Source organism: Arvicanthis niloticus, chromosome 16 (genome assembly GCF_011762505.2).
Source record: "Arvicanthis niloticus isolate mArvNil1 chromosome 16, mArvNil1.pat.X, whole genome shotgun sequence".
NCBI lineage: Eukaryota > Metazoa > Chordata > Mammalia > Rodentia > Muridae > Arvicanthis > Arvicanthis niloticus.
The window spans coordinates 55,686,074-55,699,422 of NC_047673.1; the positions used below are offsets into that span (position 1 = coordinate 55,686,074).

A 13,349-nucleotide genomic window follows, 5' to 3' on the forward strand; every position below is an offset into this window, starting at 1 on the left:
GAAGTTTTGCTAGAGAGTTTTACAATGAAATTCTCCATCCATGTCAACAACAGAGGTAGACACACAAAAAACAACAGTTTTAGTTATCTTGTTGCTGGACAAGAAACAACATAGGTCAGCCATCTCGAAACGCAGAAAAATGAGTGTGGAGAAAACTCACCTTTCGTGAGTTTTTCGTGGTTTTTCACAGAAGAAGGTGCTTCAGGAAGAGTCACAGAGTCATGAGCAACTTCGCTGAGACGAGGGAGCAGAGACTTATGCCCAGGAAGTGGGACTAAGTGGAAAACTAGAAGGAATCTGTCTAGACAGAACTCTTCACACATTGTTTGTGTACTCTGCTGTATAAACTCAATTTTTGCAAGGCCAGACAATTGGTAAATTGAGAGTAGTAATAACCAAGCAGTTCTCAGAATTCACATGAGGCAAAACTCCAGCCAGAGTACAGATAGATTTATTTATTTATTTATTTGTTTGTTTGTTTGTTTGTTTATTTGTTTATTTATTTGGATTAGGCTGGCCTTGAACTCACAGAGATTCTTCTGCCTCTGCCTGCTAAGTGTTGGCATTAAAGGCGTGCACCACCACAGGCCCCTGAGTGCAAGAGTCTTGATGGTCACTTGGAACTTTACATAGACACCCTGGCTAGCTGCAAAGGTGCAAAGGTAGGAAGTCTCTGTGTTCTCTGCCTTCCGTTTTACCTCATGAAGCGTGCTAGCCTCTTATGCTGAAGCTGGTTGCCTTAAAAAGCAAAATGTGCTTCTGTGACCCTAATGTCCCATCATTTTGAGGAGGAGGTCCTGATTTGAAATGAAATCAAAAGATTATATTCACTCTTGTCTACCAAGAATGATTTTTTTTTTTTTGTAGAATTAATCACAGGCCAAACAATCAGATGATTCTATCATTTTATCTTATTAAAAATATTTTTTCTCACATGACATATTTTAATTATGGTTTCCTTTCCCTCTGCTCCTCCCAGTTTCTCCTCACATCCCCTCCAAAATGGATCTAATCTCTATCACTCATTAGGAAAAAAACCAGGCTTCTAAGAGATAATAATAAAATAAAACATAATAAATAAAATATTATAAGGTAAAACAAAAACTAACATACCAGAATTGGATAAAATCAGCAAACAGAAGGAAAATAGCCCAAAAGGCAGCAAAAGAATCAATGATCCACTAGGTCACACACTCAGGAATTCCATAAAAATACTAACTAGAAGCTATAATACACACACACACACACACACAGGACCTGGTGAAGACCCATGCCCATGCAGGCCCTGTGTATGCTGTATCATCTCTGTGAGCTCATATGAGCTTTGCACATGTTGATTTAGAGAGTCATATTTCTTGTGCATGTATGTCTTCCTACGCTTTCTGCTTCTTCTTCCACAGAGTTCCTCGAGGCCCAAGCGGAGGGATTTGATGAAGACATCCCATTTAGGGCTGAGTGTGAAGTTTCTCATTCTCTGTATAATATCTATGGATCTCTGATCCATATCTGCTGCAGAAAAAAGATTCTCTCATGACATCTGAGCAGGGCATGGATCAATGACTATAGCAGAATGCCAATAGGGGTTATTTTATTGCTACAACTTTTTCTTCTTTAGAACAGTAGTATTTGGTTTTACCATGGATCCTCGAGATATTTAGTCTCAGGTTTTTGGTCACCAAAGCAGTGTCAGGTATGGATTACATCTCATGGAGTGGGCCTTAAATCAAATCATTATTGGTCGCTTACTCCCACAAGCTGTGTGCCACCCTTGCCCTGGCATATTCTGCAGTCAAGACACCATTATAGATCAAGGAATCTGTAGCTGACTTGGCATTTATGTTTCTCTTTTTGTAGCCTGCAGAGTACTAAAGACAGTGGAACCTAGGTGTGAAGGGTCCATGTAGGCACCAGCTTAACATCTCCATGTTCAGTGAGTTGTGTGGGTGCTGTCTTCAGTGATGGAGCCTTGCCATCAGTTTTCGGAGAACAACCTATAGCCTGGGTTGTTTGGAGATGTCCATGGGAACCTTTTGGCCAGCAACTCAATTAGATTTTTTCATAAAAGTTATTCTCAAGCAAAGCAAGCATGTGTTTCTATGTTCCTTTACAGAACAGGAACATGAGACGATCCCTGTGAGTAGCAAAGGAGAAGGGATTTGTGTGCTGGTCGGTTACAACTCTCATTTGCTGGGAGTTTGGCCTAGTTTTCTACTTATGTTGCAATTCTTCTCCTAAACTTTTCAACCTAAACCTCAAAATATCCTTTACAAATGACAGCAACATTAGGAGGGGAAATAACAATGCTGTCTACAATGATTATCAAAGTGAGAATCCAGAAAGATAGGAAGGGCTTATCTCTACCATCCCCACCCCACATAAATGGGATCTGGATGCTTTATAGTGGAATCTTCCCAGCCCACATTCTCTGTCTTCTGTGCTGATGGAATTCAAATGGAAGAAGCAGCTGTCATTTATCTTTTATGAGATCTCTTTAAAGAATATTCAGCTCTTGAGATTCAGTTCATCTCAAGGTGCAACACTTTAGGGGGTCCAGTCTCTAACCATTACTTACCATACATGGTGCAAACTCAGCCCAGAGCCTTAGAAACTTGGTGCTGTTTCTTATGCTGCTGTTTAGTAGAATTTGCAAAGATCAGTTTTTGCTTCTTGTCTTCCCATTTACAACTATTTGCATTATTGATACTGCTAGGGTTATATCCATGGGATATAAACATGACAACAAATACTTCTACATACAATGAAGAAAAATTATAATGATGCTTTCAAAGATAAAGCAAGAAATGTGTTGTTCCATTTTAATAGATTTTAAACCAGGAGGCAAATGGAAGGTTGGTCATTTATTATTTTTAAATATTTTATTTGATGTGTTTGTGTACACACTCATATTCATGCTGTGTGTGTGTTTGAGATGAGAGAAGTTATTGCATCCCCAATCAAGAGCATAAGATCCCGTAAGTCTAGAGTTATAGCCAGTTGTAAGTCACTAGATGTTGGTGCTGGGAACTGAACTTGGGTCTTTTAGAAAAATGGGAAGCACTCACAACTGCTGGGCCATCTTTCTACATATGTTTGCACCTGAGTGTGGCTTTCTGCACTTGAGTGCAAAAGAGGCCAGCATCCACCACAGCTGTAGTTATAAGAGATTTTGCTTCTTGTCTTCTGTACACCAGATGTGTATGGACTGAATTCTGGTTCTCTGGAAGAGCAGTATGCAAGGCTAATCACTGACTATCTCACAGCTATCTACCTCCCATATCTGTCTTCATTGTTTAACAAAGTGTACAGGGGTTTTCAATTCTCAATGGACCACATTGGATGCGCATTGCTCTGTTTACCGACCTTTTTCTTATTTTGTCCCTGACATTCATGTATGCATTATGCCCACCAAAGACACTCAAAGACACACAAAACCCTACTTTGTGTTGATAAATCAACATCAGTAAATAAACACTTTTTTTTTCTATTTTCCTTTGATTGGCTTCCAGAACAATTTCAATCACACACTCTTTTCCAAAACAATCAAATTTTTGGCATGCTGCCCTAAAAGTTCCTGGTTGATCTTATTTCCGTGACAGACTTTTCTAAATTGGGGAAATAAAATGATTTCTCATGTATTTGTTTTATTTATTAAACAAAGTGATATTTATGGCCATATTGGGTAATTTTCCATTATTAAATGCTGATGTATGCTTCATACTTCAACTATCATTGACTGTACACTTTAAAATACATTTTAAAGTATCAAAACACTTAATGAAAATAACAACGCACATATATATCACTTTCCAGACATCTTAAAAATCAGATTAATTTATAAATATTTCACAAATAATGTAGGAGGTGTTATCTTCTATGTACTACTAAAAAAAAACCATATATTCTCACAGAATGACAGGAGAAATCCACACTTGTTATCACGAGTATTAAATTCCCAAGACTAATTTCTTTGCTTAACAAAACTGACCTTTAAAAATGTCAGAAACTTAATACCTTAGAAAATGTTGTGCCACAATTTAAATGAGTGGAAGAATTTGGGCATTGGAAAGACGTGCAAAGTAGTTCTTTCTCTCATTTCCTCCTCATGGGAACACTGCCTCACAGTTCAGTTTTATACCTAACGTGCTTTTACCAGCTATGTGGGTTGGATTTCTTCAGCCAAAATAATGGCGAGCTTCACTGCTGTCTCGACAGCTGCCCTCGGTTCATTACTAGAAGCTGAGATTATTTCCTATTGTCTATCTTCTTTAAGGCTTGTGGTGGGTTTTTTTTTTTTTTTTTTTTTTTTTTAATTTCTCTTTTTTCATTTACCTAAAGAACTTATTCAACTTCAACAGTCCTGCATCAGGTCTTACACTCTTTTCTGTCATACTCACTTTATTTATATTAACACTTGCCCTTTAAAATTGAGGCACCAGGGCCGGAGAGATGGCTGGGTGACTAAGAGCTCTGGCTGCTCTTCCAGAGGACCCAAATTCAAGTCCCAATACTCAAAAACTGCCGCCCACAATCATCTGTAACTTTAGCTGCAGGAGATCGAAGGCCTCCCACACAAGTAGTGGAGAGACATACAAGCAATCAAAACACCCATACATGGAAAAATAAAATGAATTTTTAAAATTTGCAGTGTTAGGAGGTGAAAGGACACAATAGTATCTACAATATTTTTCCCAAGGCATGATAAATGGGTATAAGACCATCTATCCTGTTTTGAACTTCTGCCTCAAGGACATGTAAAGCAACATTTAATTATTTTAAATGTTGATCCTGAAAAATGAAAAAGCAAACATTAAAGTTCCGGGGCTGGGGGCTGGGGCATTGCGACACTGCGGGGAAACAAAGCCATTGTGCGTATGTGCGCAGCGTCTGGCCAGTGGCGCATGCGCAGACTTTCCTCAACGGTTCCTAGGCCAGTTAAGGGTCCCTGAGGACGTTGAGCTTCTTGCTCTTTGGCAGCCGACTAGACTAGCCTGCAGCCATGGCCTTGGCTAGAGATGCCAAGCTGGAGTCAGACACCTTTCAGGTGCTTCAGGACTTGGCCAATCGCCTGCGAATCCACTCAATCAGGGCCACGTGTGCCTGCAGCTCCGGACATCCCACATCGTGCTGTAGTGCGGCTGAGATCATGGCTGTGCTCTTCTTCCATACCATGAGGTACAAACAGGCCGACCCAGAACACCCTGACAATGACCGCTTTGTCCTCTCCAAGGGCCACGCGGCGCCCATCCTCTATGCGGTTTGGGTGGAGGTGGGCTGTATCTGTGAATCGGACTTGCTGAACTTGCGAAAAATTCACTGCGACCTGGAGGGACATCCCACCCCTCGGCTATCGTTTGTTGATGTAGCAACAGGGTCCCTTGGGCAAGGGTTGGGTGCTGCCTGTGGAATGGCTTACACCGGCAAGTACTTTGACAAGGCCAGTTACCGCGTGTTCTGCCTCATGGGGGACGGCGAGTCCTCCGAAGGCTCTGTCTGGGAGGCCTTGGCCTTTGCTTCCCACTATAACCTGGACAATCTCGTGGCAATCTTTGATGTGAACCGTTTGGGACAAAGCGGCACAGCACCCCTAGAGCACTGTACAGCCATCTACGAGAAGCGCTGCCAGGCATTTGGGTGGAATACTTACGTGGTGGATGGTCACGATGTTGAAGCTCTTTGCCAGGCCTTTTGGAAAGCAGCTCAAGTCAAGAACAAGCCTACTGCCCTGATTGCCAAGACCTTCAAAGGTAGAGGTATTCCGAATGTCGAGGATGCGGAAAATTGGCATGGAAAGCCTATGCCGAAAGACAGAGCTGACGGAATTGTCAAATTAATTGAAAGTCAGATACAGACAAACCGAAATCTCACACCAAAGCCCCCTGTTGAAGACTCACCCCGGATCAGCATGTCCAATACAAAAATGACGTCTCTGCCGGCTTACAAACTGGGAGACATGATAGCAACTCGAGAAGCATACGGCTTGGCTCTGGCAAAATTGGGCCACTCTAACCAAAGAGTTATTGTTCTAGATGGCGACACAAAAAACTCTACCTTTTCGGAGGTATTCAAGAAAGAGCACCCTGAGCGTTTCATAGAGTGCTTTATTGCTGAGCAAAACATGGTAAGTGTGGCCCTGGGGTGTGCCACACGAGGACGAACTATTGCTTTTGTTAGTACCTTCGCTGCCTTCCTGACCCGAGCCTTCGATCAGATCCGAATGGGAGCCATCTCTCAAATCAACATCAACTTCGTTGGTTCCCACTGCGGGGTGTCTATTGGAGAAGATGGGCCTTCCCAGATGGCCCTGGAGGATCTAGCCATGTTCAGAAGCATCCCCAACTGCACCATTTTCTATCCGAGCGATGCTGTCTCTACAGAACACGCCGTTTATCTGGCAGCCAACACCAAAGGAATGTGCTTCATTCGTACCACCCGGCCAAAAACGGCAGTTATTTATACATCCGAAGAAAACTTTGTGATTGGACAAGCCAAGGTCATCCGCCAGAGTGCAGGCGACAAAGTGACAGTTATTGGAGCAGGGGTTACTCTGCATGAAGCCTTAGTAGCTGCTGATGAGCTTTCTCAACAAGGGATTTCTATTCGTGTCATTGACCCTTTCACTATCAAACCTCTGGATGCCACCACCATTATCCAAAGTGCCAAAGCCACAGCTGGGCAGATCATCACCGTGGAAGATCACTACCGAGAAGGTGGCATTGGGGAAGCTGTGTGTTCAGCTGTCTCCAGAGAGCCCGACATCGTCGTTCATCAACTTGCAGTAACAGAAGTGCCTCGAAGTGGGAAACCTAGCGAACTACTGGATATGTTTGGAATCAGTGCCAGACACATTATAGCAGCTGTGAAAGATACCTTTAACAAAATGAAATAGCCCACTTCTTCAGACATCAAGGTTGTTGGGTTTGGTCTTAAACTCTGATATCATTGTGTTACATTTATGCTTGTTGTTAGAAAAAACATCTCTTTTTTATTTATATATTTATATATTTCTCTTTTATATATGTCTATATATATATTTATATATATATATATTTATATATATCTTATTTATATATAACTATATTTATATAGTTCTGTTTTTCAAGTATCACTATGTAGCACCTTTATTTCTAATAAGAAAAAAAACCTGTGAGCTAACTTTCTGTTAAATTAACAAATGTCACTCTTGTTTTTTAGTTGTTATGGTGAATTATACACTTTTAAGTTTCACAATAGACAGAAGCACTTAATTACAGAGTTTTGTGATAAGATTCTAAATAATTAACTGGGATGGGATAATGCAGATAGAACTTTTTTCGGTTTTTTGTTTGTTTGTTTGTTTTGGTTTTTGTTTTGGTTTTGTTTGCTTGTTTCGAAGTTAAGGGAATGTGAATTAAATTGTTGAATTCATTAGCTGAGATTCTGAAACCAATCTGAGCACTTTTGTGATGACATTCCATGCTAGCCTTCTCTTTCCAGGTGCTGTTTGAGCCATTACTGTGGGATTTTCTCCACAGTTCTACTTTATGTCCCTTCGGTGGGGACGTTACTTTTGAGTAGCACTTTTCTATAATAAAAGGTGTGGCTAGTTCTAGTTTGTGCATTACAGATTAATATAGTGGTTTGTGGAAAGGGAGAGGATTTTTTCTTATGTTAACCAAACTATGTTGTTAACTTAATTATATTCATCTGCAGTGCATAGTAGACATGATAAAAAGTTTTTCAAGGAGCAGTTTATTGTCTGTTGTATGTAACTGCTTTCTACCTGATTGGTGTGAATATGAAGAAATGTGTCTCTGATTCCTAGGCAAGATAGGCTGGAGATAAGTGTAGGAAATGATAGATTGAAAAGAATCCTGACTCTTATCTTCATAATGTCTTTGAGACATTAAGATAAAAATCCCAGTCAGGAGAAGTCAAACAGACTGTGAGTTCAGAGCTAAGTTGTCTTAACATTTTAAAGGTGTTCGGTATGTCAGAGACCTCACTACTGCTTTCCCCATTAATTATCTGCACTGATATCTTTACAGGCCTGGCCAGTTGGTTTTCCAGCGTGGTGTGAATTAAATTGTTGAATTCATTAGCCGAGATTCTGAAACCAATCTGAGCACTTTTGTGATGACATTCCATGCTAGCCTTCTCTTTCCAGGTGCTATGACAGGGATGTCAGGTATGACATGGATAAAGAAAACACTAACCTGAGAATTGAAAATGCCAAATCTTGGTGTTTCACACTGCCCCATGCTCTACTCTCTTTTCTCAAGATAACCACTCCTCTTTGCCTGACAGTTTTAAATAATTTCAAAAAAAGTAGTTGATTTTAGAATGGGTAGATATGGAGAACATTTGCCATCCCACACTTCAACCCCTCCCAGTTTTTACCTGCTTGGTGATCTGTAGCTATGGGCCTGCTAATAGTCCCATCTGAACCTAGGAACATCAGATACCACGTTTCTCCATAAGTAGGGTGCTACTGCAGGAGAAGTCTCATCCTTATGCTTTCATGCCTTATGGACATATAAGGTGGATTTACAAACTGTGAACTAGGCAAAATATCGAAACAAAATTACATTAGTTTCTCCAGCTTTTATTATTTTAAAATATGGGAGGTCTGTTTTTAACCAAATAGGCAAAAAACATGCCTTTAATAGTGACAGTACATCTGAAAATTTAAATGGCTAATGGAATCTTGGAGACCGCTAGGTAATGCTTTGTTCTGTAGGAGTATGAGGAGGCTCTTAGTCCATACTGCAAAAGTTCTGTTGCCAAAAAACATCGACGACAGGGGGTCAATTTTATAATGAGATTGGGTGAGATTTATCACACGATCAGCATTCATTAAGTGAGAGAGAATCTTGTCCAGTTTTGCTACATAATGAATGCTCTGAAGAATTGAGTCTGTCCTGACTAATGTAACCATTCATGGCTAAAATTGAAGACAATAGTTTTTCTTTTTTTTTTCCCTTCTGGTATTTCTTTCATAAAATGATGAAACATTTTCTCTTTTTTTCATGAACTTCACTTTAAACATTTTTAATGGATTAAATTATTCCTGAGACAGGTTTTGCTTGAGATGCCTTAAACTTGCATTCATCTGCTGGCCTCTGCCTCCTCAGTATGCGCCATGGAATATGCACCATAGAGTATGTGCCTCGAGTATGCACCATGGGATATGTGCCATGCCTTGTTGAAGATAAACAACAAAACATGGCAGTGACTCAGCGTTGATATGCTGTTCAAGGTTGTGCCTAGAAGGCCTTTTCAATGCTCAGGGGAGCTTAGTGATAGTTCACCCTTGGTTGTCCCTTCACAACTGCCTTGCTTATGGTTGGAGTAGAAAGGCTAGTGCGAAAATGACACTCATTCCAGTCAATGTATGACTTCTTGAGTTGTGTGACTAGCAACAGAATAAGAGTGAAATTTTTTGTTTATGTTAAGTACATTGAAAAGATTATTTAAATAAAAGTTCAATTGAGGGATCTGTTTGGAGAAAATAGCCTTTTAAAGAAAGGGCAAAAGACTTGGCATTTATGATGTCAAGACACCAGTGCTGGGCCTGATCCCTGGGGCCTGTAAAATAAACATGCCAAAAGTTTCAATGACAGAGACAAGCACACATGTATTTTAAAGTAAATTGTGAGAATACATAACACTGTGTCCTTATTTCATGTGATTCTAAGCAGTACTTTTGAACTATGCATTTTATTGTCCTCACCTTTACACCAGGTAATGAGATTTAAGCTTAGAAAATGAAACTTGTCTATTTCAAAACTTATTTCAAGATTCTTTTTGTTCACTTGTATTTGACATTTCCATGTTTCCCTATGTAAAGAGGGTAAATTTAAGCTCATTACTGTTCTGCACAAATTTTTAAACTTTAGTATAAATACCCAGTAAAGATAAACTGTAGCAATACATTAACAGTGTGGCTTCATTAACGAAGTGGCCAGACTCTGAAGGAATAAAAGCACATGGAATTCAGTGCAAAAAGCATACAGGCCAAATAAGCAATTGTGTTGAGTGATGTTTAATCCTAGATGTAAGCATGTTGAGAGGTGGGACTTTAAGTAATGTGCCCAGAGGCTGCAGAAATTTGCATCTTAAAGTGCCCACAGGCCTGTATGCTAAAAATTAGTTGACAGTCAATAGTGTATTTAAAAGCTGCTTTCCTTCCTTCCTTCCTTCCTTCCTTCCTTCCTTCCTTCCTTCCTTCCTTCCTTCCTTTCTTCCTTCCTTTGTTTTGTGTTGCTTTATTATCTGACTACAAAGGTAAGAACCTAAGTAATATCTTGGAACATCTGTAGAAGCATCTGTAGAAGGTGCACTCTTACTGCTGGACATAATATCACAAGAAATTGAAAGGCTAAAAGATCCCCAAAAGGGGACCCTAGGGGACCCCACTCGAGTCTCAGGATGGCATGCACCCAAGGACACATGAGAGACCGACTTGATGCAAGCACATGAGGCAGTTTAATGGCAGAGAGCCCCAGGCTGACACGTGTCTCATGCAAGAGACAGAGGGGTCGACCCCAAGGCTCCAGGGTTTAGGGTTTTTATAGGCCTGGGGTGGGGAAAGGGGGGAAACTTTCGTGAGGGTACACACGATTGGTTGCTTTACATTTTTTGAACATCAGCAGGCTGTACCAGTCGATGGGGGCAGAGGGCAGTTCCTGCAGGCGGATGCTTATCTAGGTTAGCAGAGCATCTAGTTAAACTTAAATTACAGTTTCCTGGAACATGGAGAGGACCTCAGAAGGGGGGGAGGGTTTGGAGGAACACCAGATGGCCCATTACTCATTTGGACATACCCAAGGCACATCCCTATTTCTTTTTAAAGATGTTCATGCATACCTTTCTTATTTTTACGGCCAGCCAGTTCCTGGGATTACTTAACAGGCCTTTGGCCTTTGGCCTTTGTCCTGTAACTCTACATGCTTTAATAACTAATCAGCTGGGCCTACAGCTAGCAAACCCTGCAGGCAGCAGTTTCAGCAACTTAGGTTTGGGAGAAGGAATCTACAGGGCCCTGCTGCTTTATTAGTTTGGGGCCCACTAGAAATTTTCTTTCAAAATCAGTGTTCTCTGCTTGCTCCCACTGGACCCTCTTCAGTCTATCATATTATTGTGCATATGTGTTTTAAGATTAATAATTCCTGTTCGAGCTTCTCCTGTCTTTAAGCATTTTTCATTTCTGAATGGTTGTCATAGCTAAGACCTTCTGATGCAGAAACTGGTTTTTATTTCCATGTCACTCATGGTTAAGTAACACTTTGTTTAGCCTCCCTGTGGCAAGATCAGTGTGCTTAGCTCTTTTTTCTATTTCTTATTTTCCTTTCGTTACTCCTTCAATCTGTACTTCAGGGATTGATTTAACTCAATATACTTCTTTAATTGTGTCTCATCTTTTTCAGATGGCTTTTTCAGAAGTTCATTTTTCCCGGCATTCTGTCTTACTCTGTCTCTTAAATTTGAATTTTTATGTACTGAAGGAATCTCAGGTACCAGCCTAAAACTTAAAAAGGTTAACTTCTCCAGACACACGTTGCATGTGCAGTAGACCAGGGTTCAGTTTCCAGCACCTGCATGATGATTTGCAACCAGCAATAACTCCAGTTCCAGGGGTTCTGATGCTGACTTTTTACCTCTACAGGCACCAGGCACACACAAGGCACACATAGATACATACATGCAAGTCAAAACATGAATACACACAAAATAGAATAAATCTTTATACAAATGCAAAAGACAGCCACTAATATATTTGCTCTAAGCCTTAAATCTACTTTTGCTTCAATGTCTTATTTTTCATAATTTCCTCAAATTGGATAAAAACCTCTCTCTTCTGTCCAACGTCTTAAGAGCAGGTGCAGGTCAAAATGTACCCTCATTGCAGTTCAGGGCACAGTGCCCTGGGCTTTTGAGAGCTCTCTTCCTTAGTCAGAATTAATCTATCCTCATATTTTTATGTCCTAATTTCATTAAGGGCATTAAAATGTGGTATAATGTTCAATTTTAAAGGTAAATTAATATGACAGAAGCACACCCTGAAAATGATAATTAAAACCATAGATGAAACCTCAAATTTTCTGGGAGTATGAGAGAAAAATATTTTTTTAAAAACTGATTTAGTTAATTAGGACCCATTGTATCAGGGGACTACTGGCTAGAAGCAACAGTCCAGTCCTTCAAGGTCATCATTTTTAGCCCAACTTTCTCCACTTTTTTTCTAACATTGAACCTGAATTTGAAACCACATCCCTTTTGCAGTCTCTGTGTGTGGATGAGGCTGATTGTGGATGTATTCATTTGGTAATTTTAGAACTAAACTAAAAAACGTAAAGGCATATTATTTATTGTGCTGGAGACTGTAATCTGTGTGAAGTACTAGTCATTTGTGGGATTTCTATTTACATAGTTCAAGCTCAAATTGATTAAGAAACTGAAGACCACTCAGAAAAGGAATATGTCTTCATATTTGGGTCACTGTTTCTCTGTCTTTGTCTTAACCTGTGGTCAAAATGGTATGACTGCAAACTACCTAAACATATTGCCTGTTTGCACGCCTGTTGCTTAGAAAAACACTTAAGCTTTTATTACATAAGTAACACATGTATCTAAGGGGATCTTTCTAAATTTCAATGTATTTCATTACAGTGGAAAACATTTCCTTTTGATAGACTAGTAACAGCAAATATGGGCTTATAAATCATATATTGCTAATGTTTTAGGAAATACTAATTTTATAATTTAAAATATCTCACATTTACATTTCTATGAGAGATATATTCATCCCTATTCTAAACTTGTAAGAATGGAATTATATTAATCCCAATGTTTGAAATATTTCATAGCTTGTGGAATTTTGTAGACATTTTCCCTCATTATCAAAGGAGAGACGTGGAATGTATTCTTCCTGTGTTTACATATTTGGCAGTATGTTGAACAATCTCTGTCTAATAACATGACAACAATGACATATTGTTGTTAATAGTGATATAATTTATCATCATCACCACCATCACCCACCAGCATCGCCAGACATAGAATCTCATGTATCAATTCCAGGCTGACCCCAAACTCATTTTGTTGCAGAAAATGATCTCACACTACTGATTCTCCTGCCTCCAACTGCCAAGTGCTGGGATTACAGTACTCATGAACCAGGCCTATTTTATGCAGATGTAGAGATCAAACCTAGAGCTTGCTGCATGCTAGATAAGCACTCTGCCAGCTGAGCCGGATTTTTGGCTATGTTATTTGAAGGTGTCCACTGGCCATAATAGAGTTCTGTTCATATTTGTTCTGTTCCAGGAGTTCTCCCGTGGAGAGATATATCAGGTCACCTTTAGAATTGT

General features: G+C 39.9%; 1 protein-coding gene across 1 annotated transcript; it reads left to right on the plus strand.

The window, feature by feature from the left end:
• The first annotated feature begins 4,932 nt into the window (after positions 1-4,932).
• Positions 4,933-6,886, plus strand: Tktl2 (transketolase like 2). Its single transcript, XM_034520783.2, has one exon. The coding sequence runs from the start codon at positions 4,997-4,999 to the stop codon at positions 6,884-6,886; it is 1,890 nt and encodes a 629-aa protein (XP_034376674.1). The 5' UTR covers positions 4,933-4,996.
• The last annotated feature ends 6,463 nt before the right edge of the window (positions 6,887-13,349 follow it).